The following is a 21,897-nucleotide window of genomic DNA, read 5'->3' on the forward strand; positions in this document are numbered from 1 at the left end:
TCCTGGGGAGTAAATCCGGTTGTTTGATTGGTTATTAGCGAGACTCAGGGAAATAGCCAATAGAATAGCTATATTTCCATACCTCATTTGCATAGTTCTGCCCATAGATGACAACCTTGCTGTTTATCTTCCAATTAACTAAGACGCGTTCTGCATCCCTCATTAGCATAAAGGCCCTATAAGTAGCAGAAATCCGCTTCCTATTTTCCATTTATCTTTCGTGTTTTCAGGTTTTAAAATGCCTGAGCCAGCCAAGTCCGCTCCTGCCCCGAAGAAGGGCTCCAAGAAGGCGGTGACCAAGGCCCAGAAGAAAGATGGGAAGAAGCGCAAGCGCAGCCGGAAGGAGAGCTACTCTGTGTATGTGTACAAGGTGCTGAAGCAGGTCCACCCGGACACCGGCATCTCGTCCAAGGCCATGGGCATCATGAACTCCTTCGTCAACGACATCTTCGAGCGTATTGCGGGCGAGGCATCGCGCCTTGCGCATTACAACAAGCGTTCGACCATCACATCCAGGGAGATCCAGACGGCCGTGCGCCTGCTGTTGCCCGGGGAGTTGGCCAAACATGCTGTATCCGAGGGTACCAAGGCTGTCACCAAGTATACCAGCTCTAAGTAAACTTGCCAAGTAAGCGTCTTTACACCTAACCCCAAAGGCTCTTTTAAGAGCCACCCACGTGTGCACAGAGAGAGCTGTAATCTATGCACGTTGGACTTTCATTATTGGGCCTAAGGACTGACGGAACTAGTATGCTAATCTGAATGAGAAGTTATATTTTAAAAAAAAACAATAGAGGCTTTGTAATATCTGTTTAAGAGGCTTGCAACTAGACAAGTCTACATCACGGCTGAACTGTGGGTTAGTAACGGAAGGCAGGGAAACTAGGCGGGCGGAGGAAAAGTGTCGCAATTGTATTTAGCATACAGTGTGTAGCACACAAAACTCCCAAACCAGGGAGTCGCTGGGCAGGACGGGTTAAGGGAGGGGAAAAGCGCACCTAGGAGTAACGTTTCCATCCTCTAAAAAAGGTGAGTAGATTAAAGGCATAAAATCTGTGCTACAAGGGAAACAAAGAATTTAACGATTTGGGGTAAGATGCAATGTTATTTGATTACTTAACGTTAAAACCCTGTGATCTTCAGTGTTCAGTTTTCTTTGACACCTGCGAAAAATACAGAGGCCTGTCTGGAGCTCACTATTCAGGGCTCCATTGGAACAGCTCCACAATCACCGGCTGCCTAACCTGGAAGTTATGCTAAGAAATGAAGTGCAGCCCCGGCCTAAATAAGGTAGAAGTGTAAATATAGGTCAATGGCATATGCTTTTCACATCAGCTCTTCAAACTGTTTCCAAGTCCCTTAACAGCTGTCATAGGATTTTCCCATACCTCTAATGAGCCTGCCCCATGCTTGAGGATCCAAATCAGACGAACCTCTCCTCTGCCTAATCTGTTTACCCAAAATAGGTTCAAACAAGGGTTTGAAAATTAGGTTCAAACATAGGTTTAAAAAACCCAGGCTGCCTACAAGGTTTTTATTTCGTTCTCTTCCTGTTTTCCTCACATATAAATTCTGGTTTGTCTTTATTGGATGAAGTAATTCTTGCTTGATTTCTCTTCAATACAGGAGCAGGCTGACTAATCATTAACACTTAACAGTTTATTTCTGAAGAGTCCACCGAGACATTGTTTACCTGAGTCTTACCTTAATCAATAGAAATGTGACCTGAATATATAGTTCGTCTAGCACTGGGCACTTTTGAGTTTTCTGTTTCTCTTCCCTCGGCTCATGCATGCTAAAATTTTTGCCGTTTGGATACACATTAGTGGTTTTTCGATTAGATCATTAAGTGATTGGCGCCGTGCTAAAGAATTCAACCCACCTGCCTGTGGAGGAGATGCAACCATCCCTGGATCAAGACAATCCCCTGGATCTTGTAGACCTTCTTGGAGTAGGAAATGGCAACCCACTGCAGTATTCTTGCCTGGAAAATTGACTGAACGACTGAGCCTGAGCAACTGATCGCCCACGCACAGTAAGAGATTTTGTTACTGTTGAGTCGCCAAGTTGTGTCCAACTCTTCTGTGACCTCATGGGCTGTAGACTGCCAGAGTCCTTTCTCCATGGGATTTCCAGGCAAGAATACTGCAGTGGGTTGCCATTTGCTTTTCCAAGGAATCTTCCGGACCCAGATATTGAACCTGAGGCTCCCGCCAAGTCTCTTGCATTACAGGTGGATTCTTCACCCCTGAGTCACCTAATAGGTGGCAAAGGACAGGATCGAATTTGGTTCATTTCTAAATCTTTTGGGGGTTGTTTGAGGATTCTGATATTCTCTGGCAATTGAGAACATAGGATCGGGAAGCTGGTGTTTATCTTTCTAGCCTTTGATGGGATCAACTGTATTTGGTGTTTTGTGTCTATATACTGTGTGTTCTTTTAACTAAAAATCAGAGTTTCTTTCAAAATTGTTTGTGATTACTCAGTATGAGTCCAAATAATTGTTACTATCAGCAAAAGCAATATTCCTGCATCAAAAATAATGTGAATATAAAATAGCCACCTAAAACTTTTTACCTTAATAAAATTGTAGACTTAACAGTAAACTGAAGGAAAAAAACAAGGAAATAGAATCTTCTTCATGGAATTGGCCTGTCTTGGTATCCCAAAGCCTCAAAAGTTTATGATTCAGTAATTAAAAAAAAAAAAAATTGTCTCTTCTTTAAGTAAAGTCAGAAGAGAGAAGAAATATGCCATTATAAATAGAGCTATTGAATCACGTTAAAAAAAAGAGAGAAAGCACTTCCAATACCTGTATTAAAACAAACATTTAATAGTTTACAATCCTTAAAGAGTTCATTGTGAGGGATATGGCACTGGAAACTAGAACTTCCTCCCAACCTTTGAAGGATATGAAAGACTTAACTCATATTCTCAGCGATAGTGTTCCTCAAGGCATCTCTAATCATAATCACATTTGTTTGTTTAACCGATTAACATACTTAAATCTCTGTGCTGTTTTTAAATTAAATCTTTAATTTTTGTTACATTTCACAATTAGCTCCTCTAAAAATTGTATGGTGGTTGAGAATCTTAAAGCCTTATGAATACAAATAATTTTAAACAAATTATCTACTTCAGCAGGAAATTTTAAAAATTATAATGTAAACTCAAATTTTAAATAGCTTATATAAAGGCTAAATACATCAATTTAAAATAAGAGGAAAATCAAATTCTCCTGATTCTTTAAATGTGGCTACGTCTTAAGTGGTAACTCAGGGAAAAAAAGAGAAAGTTTCATGGAATTTAATTAGTAGTGATTGTTAACAAGTTATGAGATAAGAAACAAAACTACTCCACTATCTTCAAACAACTTAAATATTTTAATACATGGCTTGTAATTCTATAGGAAAAAATCAAACATTTCTAATATAACTTTTTGGATAAATTTACTGGCTTAAAAAATTTGCTTTAAAAATGGATCTATGTCTTTTTATTTATTATTGTCATAATGTAAAAGTAATGTTACCGTAATATTCTAGTTTACCAAGCTTAGGGATTATTTTCTTTCAAAAAAAAAAAAGAGCTAATTTAAATTTGCTAAGTTACTTCAACTTGGTTTAGTGATTAGATGAGTTAACATCTATTTATTTAAAATTCTACATTGTGTTAACTATGCATTGAACTAAATTATCACAAAATAGTGATAAAGTGGATAGGGAATGTCACTTTTAAAATGCAATTAATTTTTATAAGATTACAAATCATATTGACTCTGTGTCAACTTAAATCGTGAATTCAAAGTTTAATAGATACTACAAAATTTAGGTGGTATTAAATTGAGTAAATGAATGCCTAATCTTTGGATACCTGAGCAATTTCTAAATTGGAGAGTACAAAATACACATCACTAAAAACAGTTAGAACTGTGCAAGCCTTTTATTTTTACACAGTTGAGAATGATTATAGATTAATAGGTTAGAGAGCATATAGATGCCTTCGGAGAATGGGAATAGGTATGCTTGTTTTTGCCACTTTAAATCTGTAAAGGGTGTAAGTAAAGGATACATGTGAGCCCAGAGAACAGGGAAGGTTTTGGACGGCCTCCCAGTTTCTTTATGCCTGTGAAGGAATACAGTTGCCTGCTTCCTAGTTGTTAATACAAACAGCTCTGACTCTACCAAGTACTATAGCTACAGAGAAACACAAATCTATACACAGACAATGGCTATGTTTCGTCTGTTCATTTAATGGGAAGTTGTTCATTAATGCGACGTGTGTGTAAGTCAGTCAGTTGTATCTGACTCCTTATGACCCCATGGCTCCTCTGTCCAGGGAATTCCGTAGGCAAGAATACTGGAATGGGTTGCCATTCCCCTCTCCAGGGTATCATCCTTACCCAGGGATCAAACCTGGGTCTCCTGCATTGCAGGCATATTTTTACTATCTGAACCACTGGGGAAGCATGCATTAACGTAGCAATTTCAATTTAATATGTGCTGTCTTATTTATGCTGATAAAGTAAATGCACTTTAGAGCTGCTGTTAAAACTTTGAATTTATCATTATATTTATCAACCATCCCCTCAAAAATTGACTATCCAAATAAAACCACCCACAGACTTTATAGTCATGTAACCAAAAATAACTCCAACAGCAAGCACAAACTAGTTCAGATTTTACAAAAATGTTGATTAGCTCAAAGACGTAACAAGTGATTGAATCTTGCCTTATCTCCAATTAGTATAACTTGAAAAACCATAAAGGTGGGACAGTGAACATTAACAAGTCAATTTCATGTTATTGTTTCAAAATATATGGATTTTTTTTTTACAACCTGGGAATATATGTAATCCTTTTAAATAATAAAAAATGAGATCATAGATAAAATATTCTTATTAGAACATATCAATCTATATCACTCACTAACTGCTAAGAGGATAATACAAATAATTTAAAGTATAATTACCTAAAAGATTTTAATTTTTACTATAAAAACAAAACTTTATTTTTACTATACTAAATTTTTATTTCTAACCATAATAATAATGATATAATCTACATCTGAGTAGTCTCAAACTCTTATCATTTGAAATTGTACTAAAAAATCCATGTGACTTGTCTTTTCTTCACTTGTAACATGTTTCAATTATCAGATGTTTCCTGAAACTAATGTTGGCTACACTTATCATATATAAAATAAATGCAATCTACATGTCAAACAAAGACTTTAACAAACACACCTCTAACTAATGTAAAATTAAAAGTTGTATTAAAAGAGACATTTTAAAAAGTGTCAACTTTTAACAATGCTGTTCTGTGCTTAGTCATGTCTGACTCTTTGCACCCCCATGGACTATAGCCCACCAGGCTCCTCTGTTCATGGCGATTCTCGAGGCAAGAATACTGGCGTGGGTTGCCATGCCCTCCTCCAGGGGATTTTCCCAACCCAGGTATCCCGAGTTGCAGGCAGATTCTTTTTACCACCTGAGCCACGACGGAAAGTGAAAGTGAAGTTGCTCAGTCGTGTCCGACTCTGTGACCCCATAGACTGTAGCCTACCAGGCTCCTCTGTCCATGGAATTTTCCAGGCAATAGTACTGGAATGGATTGCTATTTCCTTCTCCAGGGGATCTTCCCAACCCAGGGCTTGAACCCAGGTCTCCCACATTGTAGACAGAGGCTTTGCCGTCTGAGCCACCAGGGGGAAGCCCTTAATAATGCTAAAGTGAAGTCACTCAGTCGTGCCCGACTCTTTGCGATCCCATAGGCAGTAGCCTGCACCAAGCTCCTCTGTCCATGAGATTTTCAAGGCAAGAGTACTGGAGTGGGTTGCCATTTCCTTCTCCAGGGAATCTTCCCAACCCAGGGATTGAACCCAGGTCTCCCACATTGTAGACAGACACTTTACCGTCTGTGCCACCAGGGAAGTCATAATAATGCTAGGAAAGGCCATTTCCAATATTTTAAACTATGAGTGTTTTTAAAGCTTCAGGACTAATGGATTATTTTTTTCACATAGTAAACACATTTAGAATTCTACCACTTGGATATACACTCTCATTGAAAAGTGAATCTGGATACTTACTAAAAGATTTTCAGAATTTGGAAAGTAGGAAGTCTTCCTCTTAAGATTCTACAGATCCAGATGAGATCTAGAATAGATCGCTTTTCCCTTCTTCTTCCTTTTGTGTTACTCTTTGACCTTTTCTCCATTATCTGTTTTTCCAATGATTAGATTTCAGATTTATTCTTCCCAAGTATTAGAAGACTCTCTGTGTTTGGCTTTCCCAGGTGGTGCAGTGCCTGCCAATGTAGGAGTCACATGAGACATGGGTTTGAGTCATGAATTGGGAAGATCTCTTGAAGGAGGAAATGGTAACTCAAGTATTCCTGCCTGGAAAATTCCATGGACAGAGGAGCCTGGCCAGCTACAGTACACAGGGTCATTACTGAGAGAATGAGGACTCACGAGTATTTAAAAATAATTTAAAATCCTTGGAATGTAGTCCTCTGTACCTTGACTAAAAGTTCTTGAACAAAAGACTGTGTACTTCATAATTTATTTCTGAGTATGGCTGAAGTAGTTAAAACTGCAATTAGAAAAAATGACACTTATTTAACTTAATTCCATGAAGATGATCTTTGAGAGCTGTTCTATTTTCAGTTCAGTTCAGTTCAGTCGCTCAGTTGTGTCCAACTCTCTGTGACCCCATGGACTGCAGCACACCAGGCCTCCCTGTCCATCACCAACTCCCGGAGCTTACTCAAACTGATGTCCATTGAGTCAGTGATGCCACCCAACCATCTCATCCTCGTCATCCCCTTCTCCTCCTGCCTTCAATCTTTCCCAGCATCAGGGTCTTTTCAAATGAGTCAGTTCTTTGCATGAGGTGGCCAAAGTACTGGAGTTTCAGCTTCAGCATCCGTCCTTCCAGTGAATATTCAGGACTGCTTCCCTTTAGAATGGACTGGCTGGATCTCCTTGCAGAGTCCAAGGGACTCTCAAGAGTCTTCAACACCACAGTTCGAAAGCATCAGTTCTTCGGTGCTCAGCTTTCTTTATAGTCCAACTCTTACATCCATACATGACTACCGGAAAAACCATAGCTTTGACCAGATGGACCTTTGTTGGCAAAGTAATATCTCTGCTTTTTAATATGCTGTCTAGGTTGGTCATAACTTTTCTTCCAAGGAGCAAATGTCTTTCAGTTTCATGGCTGCAGTCACCATCTGCGGTGATTTTGGAGCTCAAAAAATAAAGTCTGTCACTGTTTCCATTGTTTCCCCATCTATTTGCCATGAAGTGATGGGAGTGGATGCCATGATCTTAGTTTTCTGAATGCTGAGTTTTAAGCCTACTTTTTCACTTTTGTCTTTCACTTTCATCAAGAGGCTCTTTAGTTGTTCTTCACTTTCTACCATAAGGGTAGTATCATCTGCATATCTGAGGTTACTGATATTTCTCCCGGCAATCTTGATTCCAGCTTCTGCTTCTTCCAGCCCAGCATTTCTCATGATGTACTCTGCATAGAAGTTAAATAAGCAGGGTGACAATATACAAACTTGATGTACACCTTTTCCTATTTGGAACAAGTCTGTTGTTTCATGTCCAATTCTAACTGTTGCTTCTTGAACTGCATACAGATTTCTCAAGAGGCAGGTCAGGTGGTTTGGTATTTCCATCTCTCAGAATTTTCCACAGTTTATTGTGATCCACACAGTCAAAGGCTTTGGCATAGTCAATAAAGCAGAAGTAGATGTTTTTCTGGAACTCTCTTGCTTTTTTGATGATCCAGCAGTGTTGGCAATTTGATCTCTGGTTTCTCTGCCTTTTCTAAATCCAACTTGAACATCTGGAAGTTCATGGTTGACATACTGTTGAAGCCTGGCTTCAGAATTTTGAGCATTACTTTGCTAGCATGTGAGATGAGTGCAATTGTGCAGTAGTTTGAGCATTCTTTGGTATTGCCTTTCTTTGGGATTGGAATGAAAACTGACCTTTCCCAGTCCTGTGGCCTCTGCTGAGTTTTCCAAATTTGCTGGCATATTGAATGCAGCGCTTTCACAGCGTCATCTTTTAGGATTTGAAATAGCTCAAGTGGAATTCCATTACCTCCACTAGCTTTGTTTGAAATAGCTCAACTGGAATTCTATCACCTCCACTAGCTTTGTTCGAAGAGATCTCTAGTCTTTCCCATTCTATTGTTTATCTGTATTTCTATTTCTTCTATTTAAGACATATCAATTAAGTACTTGAAGGTAAAAGAGATTTCAAATATTTTTTTATTATATATGTGATTGCCCTCATGAACTTTTTGTTCTCCTTCTTTTGTTTAATATGCAAATGACAAAATGTTCCAAAGAGGAGACTAAAACCTACTACAGCTTTATAAGAGTCTTGATCAAAGTGGGGAAGTTGAGAGACTTTGATGCTGGAAATGGTGAAGATATAGCCTAAATGAAAATGAAAATACTGATTGAGAGTTGGTGGAATATATTACACAGAGGCAGCCTGTCACATTATGCTTCACAGCCAATCCTGAGAATTTAGAGAGAATTATCATCATTATTTTTAAATCCTCTTTGGTCTATGTAAGAACAGATTGTCCACAGTGAACTCTTTCCTACTGAAAATAATGTACAAACATGATATCCTGTTCATGGACAGTCTACAGGCATTTTCTCCCTTCTTTATATTATATAGACATCTTTTTTGACCTTTTTGGATGAAACCATCTATTTCTTGACATACCTTATACACAAGTAAACAGTGTGCTAATAATTAGTAGAACAACTTTGAGTTACTGTTTGACAGACCTACTATTCTGAGCCTGTGGTGTGATAATAATTACCTACTTATGAAGATGGGCTGAGGATTAAATGAAATTACAAATATAAAATATTTGTCCTAGAAATGATATGATGCCAGTAAACTGACGGCACAGCATTGCTCCCTGATGACTAAAGTGTAGCCCCTGGAGATAGAACCTCCAAATTTAACTCCCAGCTTGCCAATTATTAGCTGTGAGACTGATGCAAGCCATTAATCTCTCTGTGCTTCTTCTCTATCTTGAGGATGATAGTAATAGCACGTACCTTCTAGATGTTTGTGATGATCAAAGACCTTTAATGAAAAAAAAAAAAAGATCTTTAATGCATAGAACATATTTTGAAGAGTGCCTGGCCCATAGTAGGTACTCACTTTTTGTGTGATGTTTAACAAGTTTCACTTATATCCTTCTTTACATCCTAAAGGGAACTAAGGCAGCTTATGATTGAAGAAAGACCTTGATAGGAATTTCAAAAGCAATATGAAAAGATTGCCAGTGGATTCCAGTGAATTTACATTGGCCCAACAAGTCAAACGAACATGCATTTTCTTTCTCCATTTATACTTGATTAGGTCCCTAAGCATATACCTAAGGACATAAAGAATGATAGCTATAATTTGTCTTGAAACTTCCAGATTTGTAAAGATGTATAGATTCAGTACTTTGCAGTTCAACAGACCTAAATTCAAAAGCATTAAAAATGAGTAGGCTTTTCCAAACTTTCACCTTGTGAAATCCTGGATGACTAAGCATGAAAATAAATTGGGCCAAATACACAGTTGCCTGTGAAATTGTCAGCAAATCTAGACTCTGATTAAACTTTCTGGACTCTGAAAATTAGCTTGACATATCCTCAAGTACTATATGTTTATTGTAAATTAGGAAAAAGAAAGTAAATTTGGAGAATCAGCGACTTTTTTATTGTCTCACATCAGTTCTGAGAGAGGAAAATGAGGCTTTGATTTGCTTATTTAAAGACTCACATAACCTTATCATCTAATAAGCAATTTGTATTATAATTAATAGAAAGAGCTAGTTTTGTCTTTCTATGGGTATTCATGGTGTTAGATGTCCCAGCTCCAGGCTCAGAGGGATGAAGGAACAAAAATGCCAAGGCTTGTCTCATTCTGTGAGGAAACTGACATAGATAGAGGAGGAGATACTGGGGTAAAACCTTGATCTTATCACTTTCAGCCCAAGTTCTCGAACAGTAAAAGAATTGGCTTCAAAAGCAATAAAGATAAAACCTTATTCCCATTTTCTTTTTTCTCTCTACTCCTCTTCTTCTTTGTTTTTCTTTATATTCTTTTCACTTTTTTCCCTAATATAATTGACCTTATCTCTGTTGTAGGACAAGATATAAAAATATCAACGATTTAAATGTGCCCTTTTCATTGCTGGATCTGCATGAACAATTCAGATGATAGATGTTACTCACTAGATTTTTAAACACATGCATTTTGGCTTTAGTGCACTGAAATACATATTTTTTTTTTAAATTGAAAGAAATAAATACAATTACATATTTAAGAATTCTATAGAGATGATGCAAGTTCTGAGATCTTGAAAGGAAGAATGCCTGCTAGCTTCCAAGGTGGGTCAAGGATACCAGCAAGCATCAGGGTGAAAGTTTTTTGGAGGTTCTGGAAAGTGCTCAGCATGCTTGACTCTAAGCATCTGAGACTGAGCCTGACTCCATCAATTCTAGACATAAATAGTGTGAGTGGATTGGATTTTTTTTTTCCCTACATATATATTTTTAAAGATATTTTTAGATCAGTTTTGGTTTACAACAAAATTGAGAGGGAGGTACAGAGATTTCTAAAATATCCCTTACCTCCCCCACCACACACACACACACAAACACGTGTAGCCTTTTCCATTAACAACATCACTCATCAGAATGGTATATATATATATATTTTTAGCCAACCAAGGATGAACTTATATTGACACAACAGCATGATCACCCACAGTCTGTAGTTGACCTTAGGATTCATTCTTGATGTTGTACGTTCTATGGGTTTGGTCAAATGTCTAATGACTTACATTTACTGACATGAAACACAATTTGATGGGCTCTTCCCCCTGCCCTCTGTCTCATGTTCTACACTGCAGTCAGAGTTGCACATGCTTTGCTTTTCTTGGTTTTTAGCCTCCCACATATGCTAGAACTCCATCTTTGTTATTTCTACCACAGAAGGAATGTAGACAGAGTTGCAGGATGGTCTAAGGAAGGGTTTCTTCCCTTTCTCCTTTGGCCCTATGGACCATCCTCTGGTTCTTGTTTGTTTAAAGGCCAAGGAGCCATCTTCAGTGATGATCTCTTGGAAAAAGACAAAGTCACTGTCCTCTTGGAGCTTACATCTCAGCCAGGGAAGATAGGCAACAAGCAATAGTTACAATAAGTAATTATATAGAATATGAGAAAGGAATTAGTGCTATGGAAAGGGAAAATATAAAACAGGGGAATCAAGAGGATCGGTAGATATAATTTGCACATTAGCACTCATTAAAATGTTCAATATAACAAGAGTAGCTAATACTAGTGTAGCACTTAGTATGAGCCAGCTACTAGTCTTAAGTGCTTTCCTCTGTTAACTCAGTTTATTCTCAAACAGTAAAATGTTAGTTGCAAAGTGCTTACCCAGCTCTTGGAGGAAGACCCAGGAATGAGAAAAAGAAGAGAAACCAAAGCCCTATACATTCTACTTTTGAAGTGTCTTGAGTACTTGTGTCTTCTTCTAGCACCCTAAGAGGAGTTGGAAAATATACTTTGTAACAGCCCAAGAAAGAGACTAAGCATTTGGGTATATTTCCATTAGGTGTGTGATTTGGCTTATTTAAAAGTGGGGAATGACTGCATCTGCCAGCAGCCCAGAGGGATGAGCATCTGAGAGAAGGGAGGCTTCTGGGAACTGTTAAAACTGCTTAATGTGGGAATAACAAGCTGGAACTCATCAACATGTCGTCATGCAAGCGCCTTCCTCATTCCTCACAAGCGGTTCCACAAGGCTCACCACAAAGCACCTCACCCTAGAAAATCCCCATCACCTTTGTCACTATGTCTCCTTTGTGAAAGCCCTAACACTCTTTCCTCACCTGATAAATGACTACCCGCCCTTCAAGACTTAACTCAAACCTGACTTGCTGGACACTAACTAGTTCATGCTCATCTTTTATTTACGAGTGCACACAGACTCAAGCACTGGAGGGTTTGGGTTTACTGTAGAGGGTGGCACACCATCCCACAGCTGTCCCGCCTGGGAAACTCAATCTCTCCGAGCCTTAATTTCCTCAACTATAAACCACGGAGTACCATTATAGGTACCTCAGAAGCTTGTGCAAGAATAAATGCATTGGTACCTATAAAGTGGTTAGAGCACTGCCCAGCACAGAACAAACATCCAAAGAACATTAGCCATTGTGATTATTGTTGTTCTGAGTCAGTATCAGATATTTGATGAATTATAGAAGTGAATTAATCAATCAATCTCTCTTTTTACAGGAGGAGCAAATGGGCTTTAGAAAAGTATTTTCCCACTGCTGGTCACCGCTGAACTTTATTATATCTCAAAAATAAGTCAATGAAAATGACTGATACCAGAAGCAGATAAAAAATATTTTCAACCATCATGGAAAAAGCAATGAGAACCTGGCTAAAGCATTTATTTTGAGTATAAAAATATTCAGTGGTCATTTGAGAAATTTGCAAGAAGAAAAATACATAACAGAAAATTAAAACAAATATTAGTATCTCTTTTCTATATGTATATAAGACCTATGAATATATGAATATGAACATATATGAGATTCACCTATAAAAATATGTCATTTAAAAACCAAATTTAAGTATCATGCTATATATGTACACATATTGAGTTTTCTAAGTAATATGCCTAGAAACATTATTTAATGGGTACATTATTACTGATACAAGTAGTCCTCTGTTACTGGCTACTTAGATTGAGTTCCATTTTTATGCATTATAAGTCATATAGGTCACACTTCTTTGTATGTAAATCTTTGTTTAAATATTTATTTCCTTAGAATAGACTTCTAGAAGTAGAATACTAAATCCCAAGGTAAAATCATTTTTTAATATTCTTAATATATACATTGTCAAATTACCTTTCAGAAGGACTATGCCAGTTTATAATCCCAGTATAATTTGAAAATTCTTGTTTTCATAGCTGTCATTTTTACTGAGAACACTTTTAAAGCATTGTTAAACAGACAGATTTAAAAAAAATTGAACTGTAATTTCCTTTTTTGAGTGGAGGTAGTATTTTTCCCCATGCTTTTATTTGCCATGAACCCATAAAAAATAAACTGCTGTAAAATAGTGGTCGTAACTGCAATCATTCCATGGGAAAGCACCATGTAAAGAATAAGTAGGTAGGATCTTAGGTTAAGATCAAGAAACAGCTATTTATCAGGTGCCTCCTCTGCCCAGGACAATGCTGGAATAATGAACCAGGTGTGGCCCTGTGTAACTAAAACTACTTTTACCTACATTGTCTCATACAAGCCTCCTAACCAGTACATGAGAAAACCGACGCTATGGATTGACTTATGCACTGCCCTTCTCCAAATTCATTTGCTGAGACCCTAACCGCCTTTGTAACTATATTTGGAGACAGAGCTTTTAGGAGGTAATTTAGGTTAAAGAGGTCATAAAGATGGGTCCCTAATCCAATAGGATTCCAGGTCTCACAAGAAGAGAAAGAGGGAGCCATCATGCTTCTGGTGCGCATGCACTAAAGAAAGACTATATAAGGACACAGCAAGAAGGCAGCCCTCTATAGGACAGGAAAAGAGGTGTCACCGGAACCTGACCATACTGGCACCCTGGCCTTTTCTAGCCTCCAAAGTGGTGAAGAAATAAATTTCTATTGTTTAAGCCACCAATCTATTTCGTTTGAGAAGACTAAGAGTGAGATGGGAGAAGCAGAGCCTTTTGAAGATAGACTTCTTGAAATAAAGTCCCAGCTTTCCTGCTCACTAGCTCTAAGACTAGTGACTAGCAAGTTATGTGACTTTTCTGTGACTCAGGTTCCTCATATATAAAATAAATTCCTACCTTTTTTTTTATTTTTTCAAGGAAAAATACTTGGGACAACGATTCTCACATATATACTGTATATATGTGTGAGCTTATTTTTATGGTGCATTTTAGATTTATAATGCAAAATATGAGTCTTTTTTCTATGAATATTAAATTATGGAATCTAAGAATTTTTAAAAATTCCATTCTTTGTTATTTTTACAGCAATGATATATTCTGTCCGTTCCATAATCCAACCCTAAATCACTGACATTTAATGGCACAACCTCTAAGGGATCACCAAAGTTCAGGGAAACCAAATACACGTTAAAAGAGTCCTCAGTAAAATGTAATCTAAGGAGAAAAAATTTTCAAAGGGTCAGAATGTATTAGTAGGCTGTGAAATCAATCTCATGATTTACAACCAGCATTTTTTTTAATAAACTGGATTAAAATGTATCAGAGCGCCCTTAAGGTAGCATTGTTTTCAGAGTTTTTGTTTCAGATGTTTGTCTGTAGGTGCACATGTGGGCACATGGGTGTGAAGCAAAGAGAGTGAGAGATTTTTCTATTTTAAAAAATAGAAAAAAATTTTATATTTTCTATTTCTTGCAATAAGAAGTTTGCAAGTCTCATCATCTGATTTCCTCTGAAGTATTTCAGAAGAAGTATTACATTATCGTAATCATTCTTTCCCCACAGCTCTGTAGACACACCTGCCAGGCCAGTCCTTTTAGAGATCTGGGTCTGTGGTTTCCAATGAGCTCTTCATATCAGGGTTCCTGCCTCACATTTTATATTAAGAGGAGGGATTGTATCTGTTTCGTTGAGGGTTTTTGTTTGTTTGTTTGTTTGCTTGTTTTGTTTTTACAGTGAAGTGTCAAGGAGATGGGGATGGGCATAGGGGGTAAGATTTCAACTAACGAAACCAGAAATAAAACTCAGTTTAGGACACTCGCCACAAGAGAACCTGATTTTGGCCAAGCAGATATCATGTGTGAGATCTGTATTATTTACTTCATGCTTGAGGGTCTGCTATCAAGCTGTAGAGACTGAGAAGTTGTTTTAGTCACAAACAATCCACATGCCTGTAGATCATGATTTATTAGATTGTGTTTGCCCAAATAAGGTGGAACCCTGAAGTTTTTTCAACAATTCTAAAAGCATCTTTCAAGTCTGCAGTGAGACTTCTAAGATATGTGTTACTTCCTTCATGTACATAAATAATTTTCAACTAGAATAAAGGTGTGAGTAATTTATTTTTTCCACCAACTGGAAGCCAACCATTTGGAAGACCACTCAGGAAACATGAGATAAGTCTTTCCTTTAAAGTTACGTTTATATTTACAAGGAAAAGAGGAGGTTTTGTTCTTCTCTTTAAATTTTGGTGACAATTGAGAGCTTTATTGAATAGCTTTGGCATGCAGAGTGATTTTTCATTAAAAATTGAAAAGGCATCTGAAATCTGTATCTCTATGGATTATTCGACAGTAGAACCTGGGCAATTCCGTGCAAGAGATTTTTGAGGTATTCAATTTTTGGAAGTGAAACAAACACAAATGCTCCTCCTCCAAGGGGCGGGGGCGGTGCCTGAGCGATGAACCAATCACAGCGCGTCCTGCCCTATATAAAGCCCTGAGGGCCTCCTCCCCGCCCCCAACCCGCGACACTTTAGCGTAGTTCCTGAATAATATGTTCTGTTTTTCTTTGCTGTTATGTCTGAGACGGCGCCTGCCGCTCCAGCCGACCAGGTTCTGGCTTCTATGGACAAACCTCAAGCGAGAAAGCGGGTAAAGAAGCCAGTTGGCTTGACGGGTGTGAATCGGAAAACAGCAAGCGCATCAGTGTCCAAGTTGATTACTGAGGCACTTTCGGTCTCCCAGGAGAGAGCTGGCATGTCTTTGGCTGCGCTGAAAAAAGCGCTATCAGCTGCAGGTTACGACGTGGAGAGAAACAATAGTCGCATCAAGCTGGGTCTCAAAGGCTTGGTGAGCAAGGGAATCCTGGTACAGACTAGGGGTACCGGTGCGTCCGGCTCTTTCAAGCTCAGCAAGAAGGCTGCTCCTGAACTTAGTAAGGGAAAAGTCAAAAAACCTTCTGCGAAGAGTAGGAAGCTGGTCTCATCCAGAGATTCAAAGTCTCCGAAGACTGGTAAAGCCAACAAAAGAGCTAAGAAGCCGAGGACCACGGCGGCTCAGATAGCTGCTAGGAATGGGGGGAAAACCAAAAGAACCAAATGCAAACAACGGAAGAGCCCAGCGCAGGCCAGGGCAGGAAACCCCAAAACTGGGAAGGCTAAGCTGACCCAGCAGGAAACTAATACTAGGAATGCAACAACCAAGAAGTAATACTTCTTCACCAGTTTTCATAGAACCCAAAGGCTCTTTTCAGAGCCACCCAAGTGATTTTAGGAGGGTGTAACATCGTTTCCAGAAGTCTCTGGAAGACTACTGGTTCTAAGTATTTGATAAATGAACGTGTGATGTGGTGAAATTTATCTCGTTGGACATAGAGTACAGATACTTTAGCGTGGGTAGTGTCCAATTCCAGGGAATTGTCCATCCTAACAAAATCAGGGCACATTCCTTAAGTTCTTAAATGCTCTTAGAATACTGGAAGGGGCAGCCATTCTCTTCTCTAGGAGCATCTTCCCGATCCAGGGATCAAACCCAGGTATCTTGCATTAGCAGGCATATTCTTTACCATCTGCACCACTAGAGAATCCCTCTTCGAGAGCTACTGCATTTAAAGTTTAGGCCGTTTCTGAGTGGAGATCTGTCCCATGCCTCAACTATGTTTTACCATGTTTTGTTTCGTTTCTTCACCTAATTCTACTCCAGTATGTACTTTTATGTATCATTCTGTACAAAGGTTCTGAACTCCGTATCCATGGACTTAACAGGGGTTAATGTAGGGAAACCAAGGTCTCAATTTGGGTTAGTGGGAAGTTTTTTTTTTTACTTATTTAAACATCTTTCCACTGTGATTTTTTGTAAATCAAACGTTTTCGTTTTACAATTTGCAAGAATATTGAAAATTTTGTCTTCGTTACTATGAAAGCAGATTATTTTCTATATGTTAAGCACATGTATTAAAATTTGATTTTGTAATACAGTCAATATAATTGTGGTTGTCAGTGAAGAGAGTGAGTCTTGTTCATATTGCCCTACACAGGCTGAAAAATGTTAAACGATGTATAGAGATGTTGGAGGCTCAATGTAACCTTTATGCTTGTATTAGGAAAAGCATCTTTTTCACTTTGAACAATTTAGTTTGTTTTTACTTAATTTGTAATTTAGCCTTATTTAAAGTTCCTCGTAAATAACACATTTATACTGTTCATCTTGTTTTGGGCCTTGGTATTTGGGGCGACTTCGAACAAAGTCAATTTAAAACTATGTAATTTTAGCAGTTTCGCACACAGCCATGTTCTACAGATGATTCACTAGGACATATACTGTCTGAATTCATTTGTATAATCGGACCTCTGAAGAAAAATTATTTCCTGTATGGAAAGTAACTAAACACAATAGTTTCAATTTGTATTCAATCAGCCACAGCTCAGAACTTTGGGTAAAGTGGCCACTGTTTTACGGAGTTGGGATAGTGAAGGAAAATTCTTCACTTGCCAAAAAAGGCAGTTGAGCCCATTTTCTGTACCCGAGACAAAGGAGGCTGGCTTCATCCCACCCAGCAGTGGGCCGACTGCCAAGCACCACACAAACCTGTGCGGAACCGGTTAGACCACTCTGTGCCTTTGTTCCAGCGCCCTTCAGAGCCGGGCATAAATCGGATTGTTCCAGATACCCTTATGAAGCTCTATGCCTTAGCTAACAGGAAACCAGCTTTGTAACGTAGCGGATTTTTTTTCCACCACAGTGATAATCGGCCAATGAAAGCTTGTCCGCAAAGAGCCCTCATTTACATAGCTATGTGTTGTGTGGGCGATAATGCTAAACTTTGCGCCATTAAAACCGTTAGCCAACCAGTTTGAAAGCTGAATATCGAAATGCACAAAACTTAAGGGCAAGTATTTTTATTGCTGTTTGTTTTACCGCGCCTAAAATCCTATTTCCATTATGAATAAGTCATACTTCCCAACCCCTAGAAGTATATGAAACTGCGTTAAGCCAACTCCCTTTCACACTTAAAATACTTCCTTACATCTCAGTATCGTCCAACAGCTCTTTAGCGAACATTTGGGCGGCCCTGAAAAGGGCCTTTTAGTTTTTGTAAACGTTCCAAGTAGATGCTTTGCTCAACCACCAAAACCGTAAAGGGTACGGCCCTGACGTTTGAGCGCGTAGACCACGTCCATGGCGGTAACAGTCTTGCGCTTGGCGTGCTCTGTGTAGGTGACCGCGTCCCGGATCACGTTTTCCAGAAACACTTTCAGCACCCCACGAGTCTCTTCATAGATAAGACCGGAGATACGTTTGACGCCTCCACGACGAGCCAGACGTCGGATAGCTGGCTTAGTAATACCCTGGATATTGTCCCGCAAGACTTTCCGATGGCGCTTAGCGCCCCCCTTACCAAGACCTTTACCACCCTTCCCACGGCCAGACATGACTGCTGTCGAAATAACTGCAGCTTTGACACTGCCCTTTAAATAGCATTCTAGCGGACCTGATTGAAAACAGCATACTCAGGCGGCTTTTCCAAATTAGGTCATCAGGGGGTGGGGCAAGGAGGGGGTTATTAACATTTCAGTGTTTTCATTGGTCAGGAAACCTCGGTCTTCAGTGAGCTCCTGGCAGGGGAGGTGGCCTTCAATCGAATGAAAGCTTTAGTTTCTCTTTTGTCTTGCACTTTTTTCCTGTGCCTATTTGCAGGTTGAGTGTTTTCTTAGCAGCTCAAGGACATGGAGCAAAGAGCTCCACTTCAAATTTCTTTTTCATAACGTTTTGTTGCTGTTGTTCATTCACTCAGTCGTATCCGACTCTGCGACCTTCACCATCTCCCTGAACTTGCTGGAATTCATGTCCATTGAATATGTGATCCCATCCAACCATCTCGTCCTTCCCTTCTGCCTTCAATCATAGCTCGGTAACTAACAAATTAGGGCTTCCCAGGTGGCTCGGTGGTAAAGAATCCATCTGCCAATGCAGGAGACGCGGGTTCTATCCCTGAATGGAGAAGATCCCCTGGAGGAGCAAATGGCAACGCACTCCAGCATTCTTGCCTGGGAAATCCCATGGACATAGGAACCTTGCAGGCTACAGTCCATGAGGTCGCAGAGTCGGACACGACTGAGTATGAGCAAGCAAAACTAATAAATTAGATAATGGTCCCTTGGGGAACGTGAAAGTAATATGTAAAGGAACATAGTATTATAGCTGACGGGACTTTCCCTTTCAATTCTTTTAATGTTTCAATTTTAAAGGCCGCATTTTAATAAGACAAACTCTAAGCCTGGCGATGAAGAGGCGCTGGTACTAAAACGCCTGTGTATGAAAAGACTAAAAAAATAGAAAAACAATTGCAAATTTCTCCATTCAAACATGTACTGCGTGACTCTTTCGGCAAATACATGTGAGAGAAGGAACTTGAAGGTAAGCTTCAGTAATAGTTGCCCCTGGACCCTCTTCCTGGCCTTCTGCACCTGTCTAATTGGGCTTCAATTCTTAAAAGTTCCTTTCTCTTTTCCATTAATCCTTTCTCAATCTTCTTCAGTTTTAGAGACAAGAACACATGTTCTGTAGCTGCTGCTACTGCTAAGTCGCTTCAGTCGTGTCCGACTCTGTGCGACCCCATTGACGGCAGCCTACCAGGCTCCGCCGTCCTTGGAATTCTCCAGGCAAGAACACTGGAGTGGGTTGCCATTTCCCTCTCCAATGCATGAAAGTGAAAAGTGAAGTGAAGTCGCTCAGTCATGTCCGACTCTTAGCGACCCCCTGGACTGCAGCCTTCCAGGCTCCTCCGTCCATGGGATTTTCCAGGCAAGAGTACTGGAGTGGGGTGCCTTCTCCCGATGTTTTGTAGAGTTGGGGATTAATAGGAGGATGGGGCTAATACTTGATTAAGGTCATTTCTAAGCCTACAGGGCCCTCACCTGGGAGGCTTTTGATTAGATTACAGAGGGTTATGGACAGGCCAGTCCCTGGGGTTTTTTGTTTGTTTTTAAGCAAAATAGAACAGAATTGGATCTGAGTATGGTTTGAGAAGGACTTCTCAATCAAAAAGTTTCTCTTTAGTTTCCAGTTGCAGGTTTTGAAAATTTTCACAGTAAGAGTCACTCTATTTAAATTGAAAAAGACTTCTCTCCCCCACCCCCACCCCAATCCTGGTTAATTGATAAATGTCTATTGGTGAGACTTAGAATGAGAATATGGCCTTACACTGTAACATCAGACTTAGGCAAAAAGGGAGAAGAGACTCAGCAATGGAGAGGAAAGACTCAGGAGAGGGCAGGAAAGCTCTGCATGGTACAGGGTTTATATCACTTCTAAAATAATTAGATGAGGTTGCATTTTTCTGCCCCAAATTGAGAGTTTTTGGACTCCTGCCTTTCAACACCTTCTCCCACTATGAACCTGCACCTTATAAAGGCGACTTAGCTAGGAAGAAATGTCAAACATTACAGAGGAAAAGTATGAGGTCAGAGTTCATATGTAAACATGAAATCTGCACATGCTTTTTAATTCATGAAGGTACAATATAGTTACTTTTTTCTTATTTTCTTTTCCCAATTTCTTCTTTTCTAAGCTTTTCTCAATGAACATTGACTCAAAAAGCCATGACTGTCAGAACAGAAATATTTATGTTGTAGCCACGCATTCCAGAAAACAAACTCACTCAGAAGGACAATGCAGATAGTGAAGTGCAGTTTGTTACACCAGCGGGCCCAAGGCAGAGTCTCCCCTTAGCCAAGGACCCTGACCAGCATTTGTGAAAATCTTTTATACCCCATGTGTATGTGTCTGAACCCACCACTCCAAATTCCTTGAGACTTACATAAACCAAGGAAAATATAGTCCCGATAACCCCATCATTCACGTGCTATGTGCTCATGTGCTCAAACAGTCAAACAATTAGCCAATAATCAATAAATCTGAGGTTACACTTCGATAGATACAGAAAAATTTATGGCCTGTCTGGAGGAAGGGGTGATTAGTGTATGTTTTCTCTTAGGCGATAAGTAACCTAGATATGATCTTCAAGGTTCCCCTGTCTGGAGGGGGTCTTATCCTTCTGTTGTTGTTTTCATAGGTACTAAATAGAGTTCAGAGTCATTGGAAAGGTGGCTGAGCATGATCAGCATGAACAGGCCTAAGATGGAGTCCAGGCCTATGAATTCCTTCTTCATTTAAAAGGTATACACATATAGATTTATGTTAAAAATGTATCCTGCTCTAGGAGCCAGGTGTTATTTGGTCCTGTGGCTTGGAAGAGAGTGGGTCACCTGGACCTCATCCTCCCAGTGAACCTAGCATCACAGAACCCCATTTATGTGACCAAGACCCTACAAATTAAAACCTTGCAAGCAAGTTGTGGCTAAGTGGATACATTAAATATTTCAACAAATAAAACAGTGATGTTAATCAAACATCTTCTAAAAAGATAAAATGCTCAGAACCACCTATTACAAACTCAGTCAAAATACTAGAGTTCAGGAATATATATATTTATATTTATGCATATCATTCCATAATGATAATGGACTTCCATGGTGGCTCAGATGGTAAAACGCCTGCCTACCATGCGGGAGACCCGGGTTCAACCCCTGGGTCGGGAAGATCTCCTGGAGAAGGAAATGGCAACCCACTACAGTATTCTTGCCTGGAAAATCCCATGGACGGAAGAGCCTGGTTGGTTACAGTCCACGGGGTCCCAAAGAGTCGGACACGACTGAGCGACTTTCTTTCACTTTCACTGCTCATATCATTCCATGGAATATATAAATTCAACAGACAATTCTGATAGTTGGCCAGGGTTGAAAACTACCAGCATATATCAACACTTTTCAGGGTATAATTGCACTTTAGTAAAAAGGAATCCCTTGGTAGAGATAGTT

At 39.3% G+C, this 21,897-nt stretch overlaps 3 protein-coding genes across 4 annotated transcripts; 2 read left to right on the forward strand and 1 right to left on the reverse strand.

Annotated features, from left to right (window-relative positions):
- Positions 1-132: 132 nt before the first annotated feature.
- Positions 133-12,456, forward strand: LOC101111915 (histone H2B type 1-C/E/F/G/I). Of its 2 annotated transcripts, none has more exons than XM_027959082.3 (2): positions 133-628; positions 12,342-12,456. In XM_027959082.3, the coding sequence occupies exon 1, from the start codon at positions 239-241 to the stop codon at positions 617-619; it is 381 nt and encodes a 126-aa protein (XP_027814883.1). In that variant the 5' UTR covers positions 133-238; the 3' UTR covers positions 620-628; positions 12,342-12,456. The 2 variants fall into 2 exon arrangements, with proteins under 2 accessions (XP_027814883.1, XP_060259381.1); XM_060403398.1 differs by lacking the exon at positions 12,342-12,456 and adding an exon at positions 6,294-6,313.
- On the forward strand, positions 949-17,220 carry H1-6 (H1.6 linker histone, cluster member). Its single transcript, XM_012101125.5, has 2 exons — positions 949-1,029; positions 12,342-17,220. The coding sequence occupies exon 2, from the start codon at positions 15,596-15,598 to the stop codon at positions 16,226-16,228; it is 633 nt and encodes a 210-aa protein (XP_011956515.1). The 5' UTR covers positions 949-1,029; positions 12,342-15,595; the 3' UTR covers positions 16,229-17,220.
- A 679-nt stretch (positions 17,221-17,899) lies between these two features.
- On the reverse strand, positions 17,900-18,465 carry LOC101105290 (histone H4). The gene has a single exon (XM_004019327.6). The coding sequence runs from the start codon at positions 18,448-18,450 to the stop codon at positions 18,139-18,141; it is 312 nt and encodes a 103-aa protein (XP_004019376.1). The 5' UTR covers positions 18,451-18,465; the 3' UTR covers positions 17,900-18,138.
- Positions 18,466-21,897: the final 3,432 nt, after the last annotated feature.

This window comes from Ovis aries, chromosome 20 (assembly GCF_016772045.2).
Source record: "Ovis aries strain OAR_USU_Benz2616 breed Rambouillet chromosome 20, ARS-UI_Ramb_v3.0, whole genome shotgun sequence".
Classification (NCBI taxonomy): domain Eukaryota; kingdom Metazoa; phylum Chordata; class Mammalia; order Artiodactyla; family Bovidae; genus Ovis; species Ovis aries.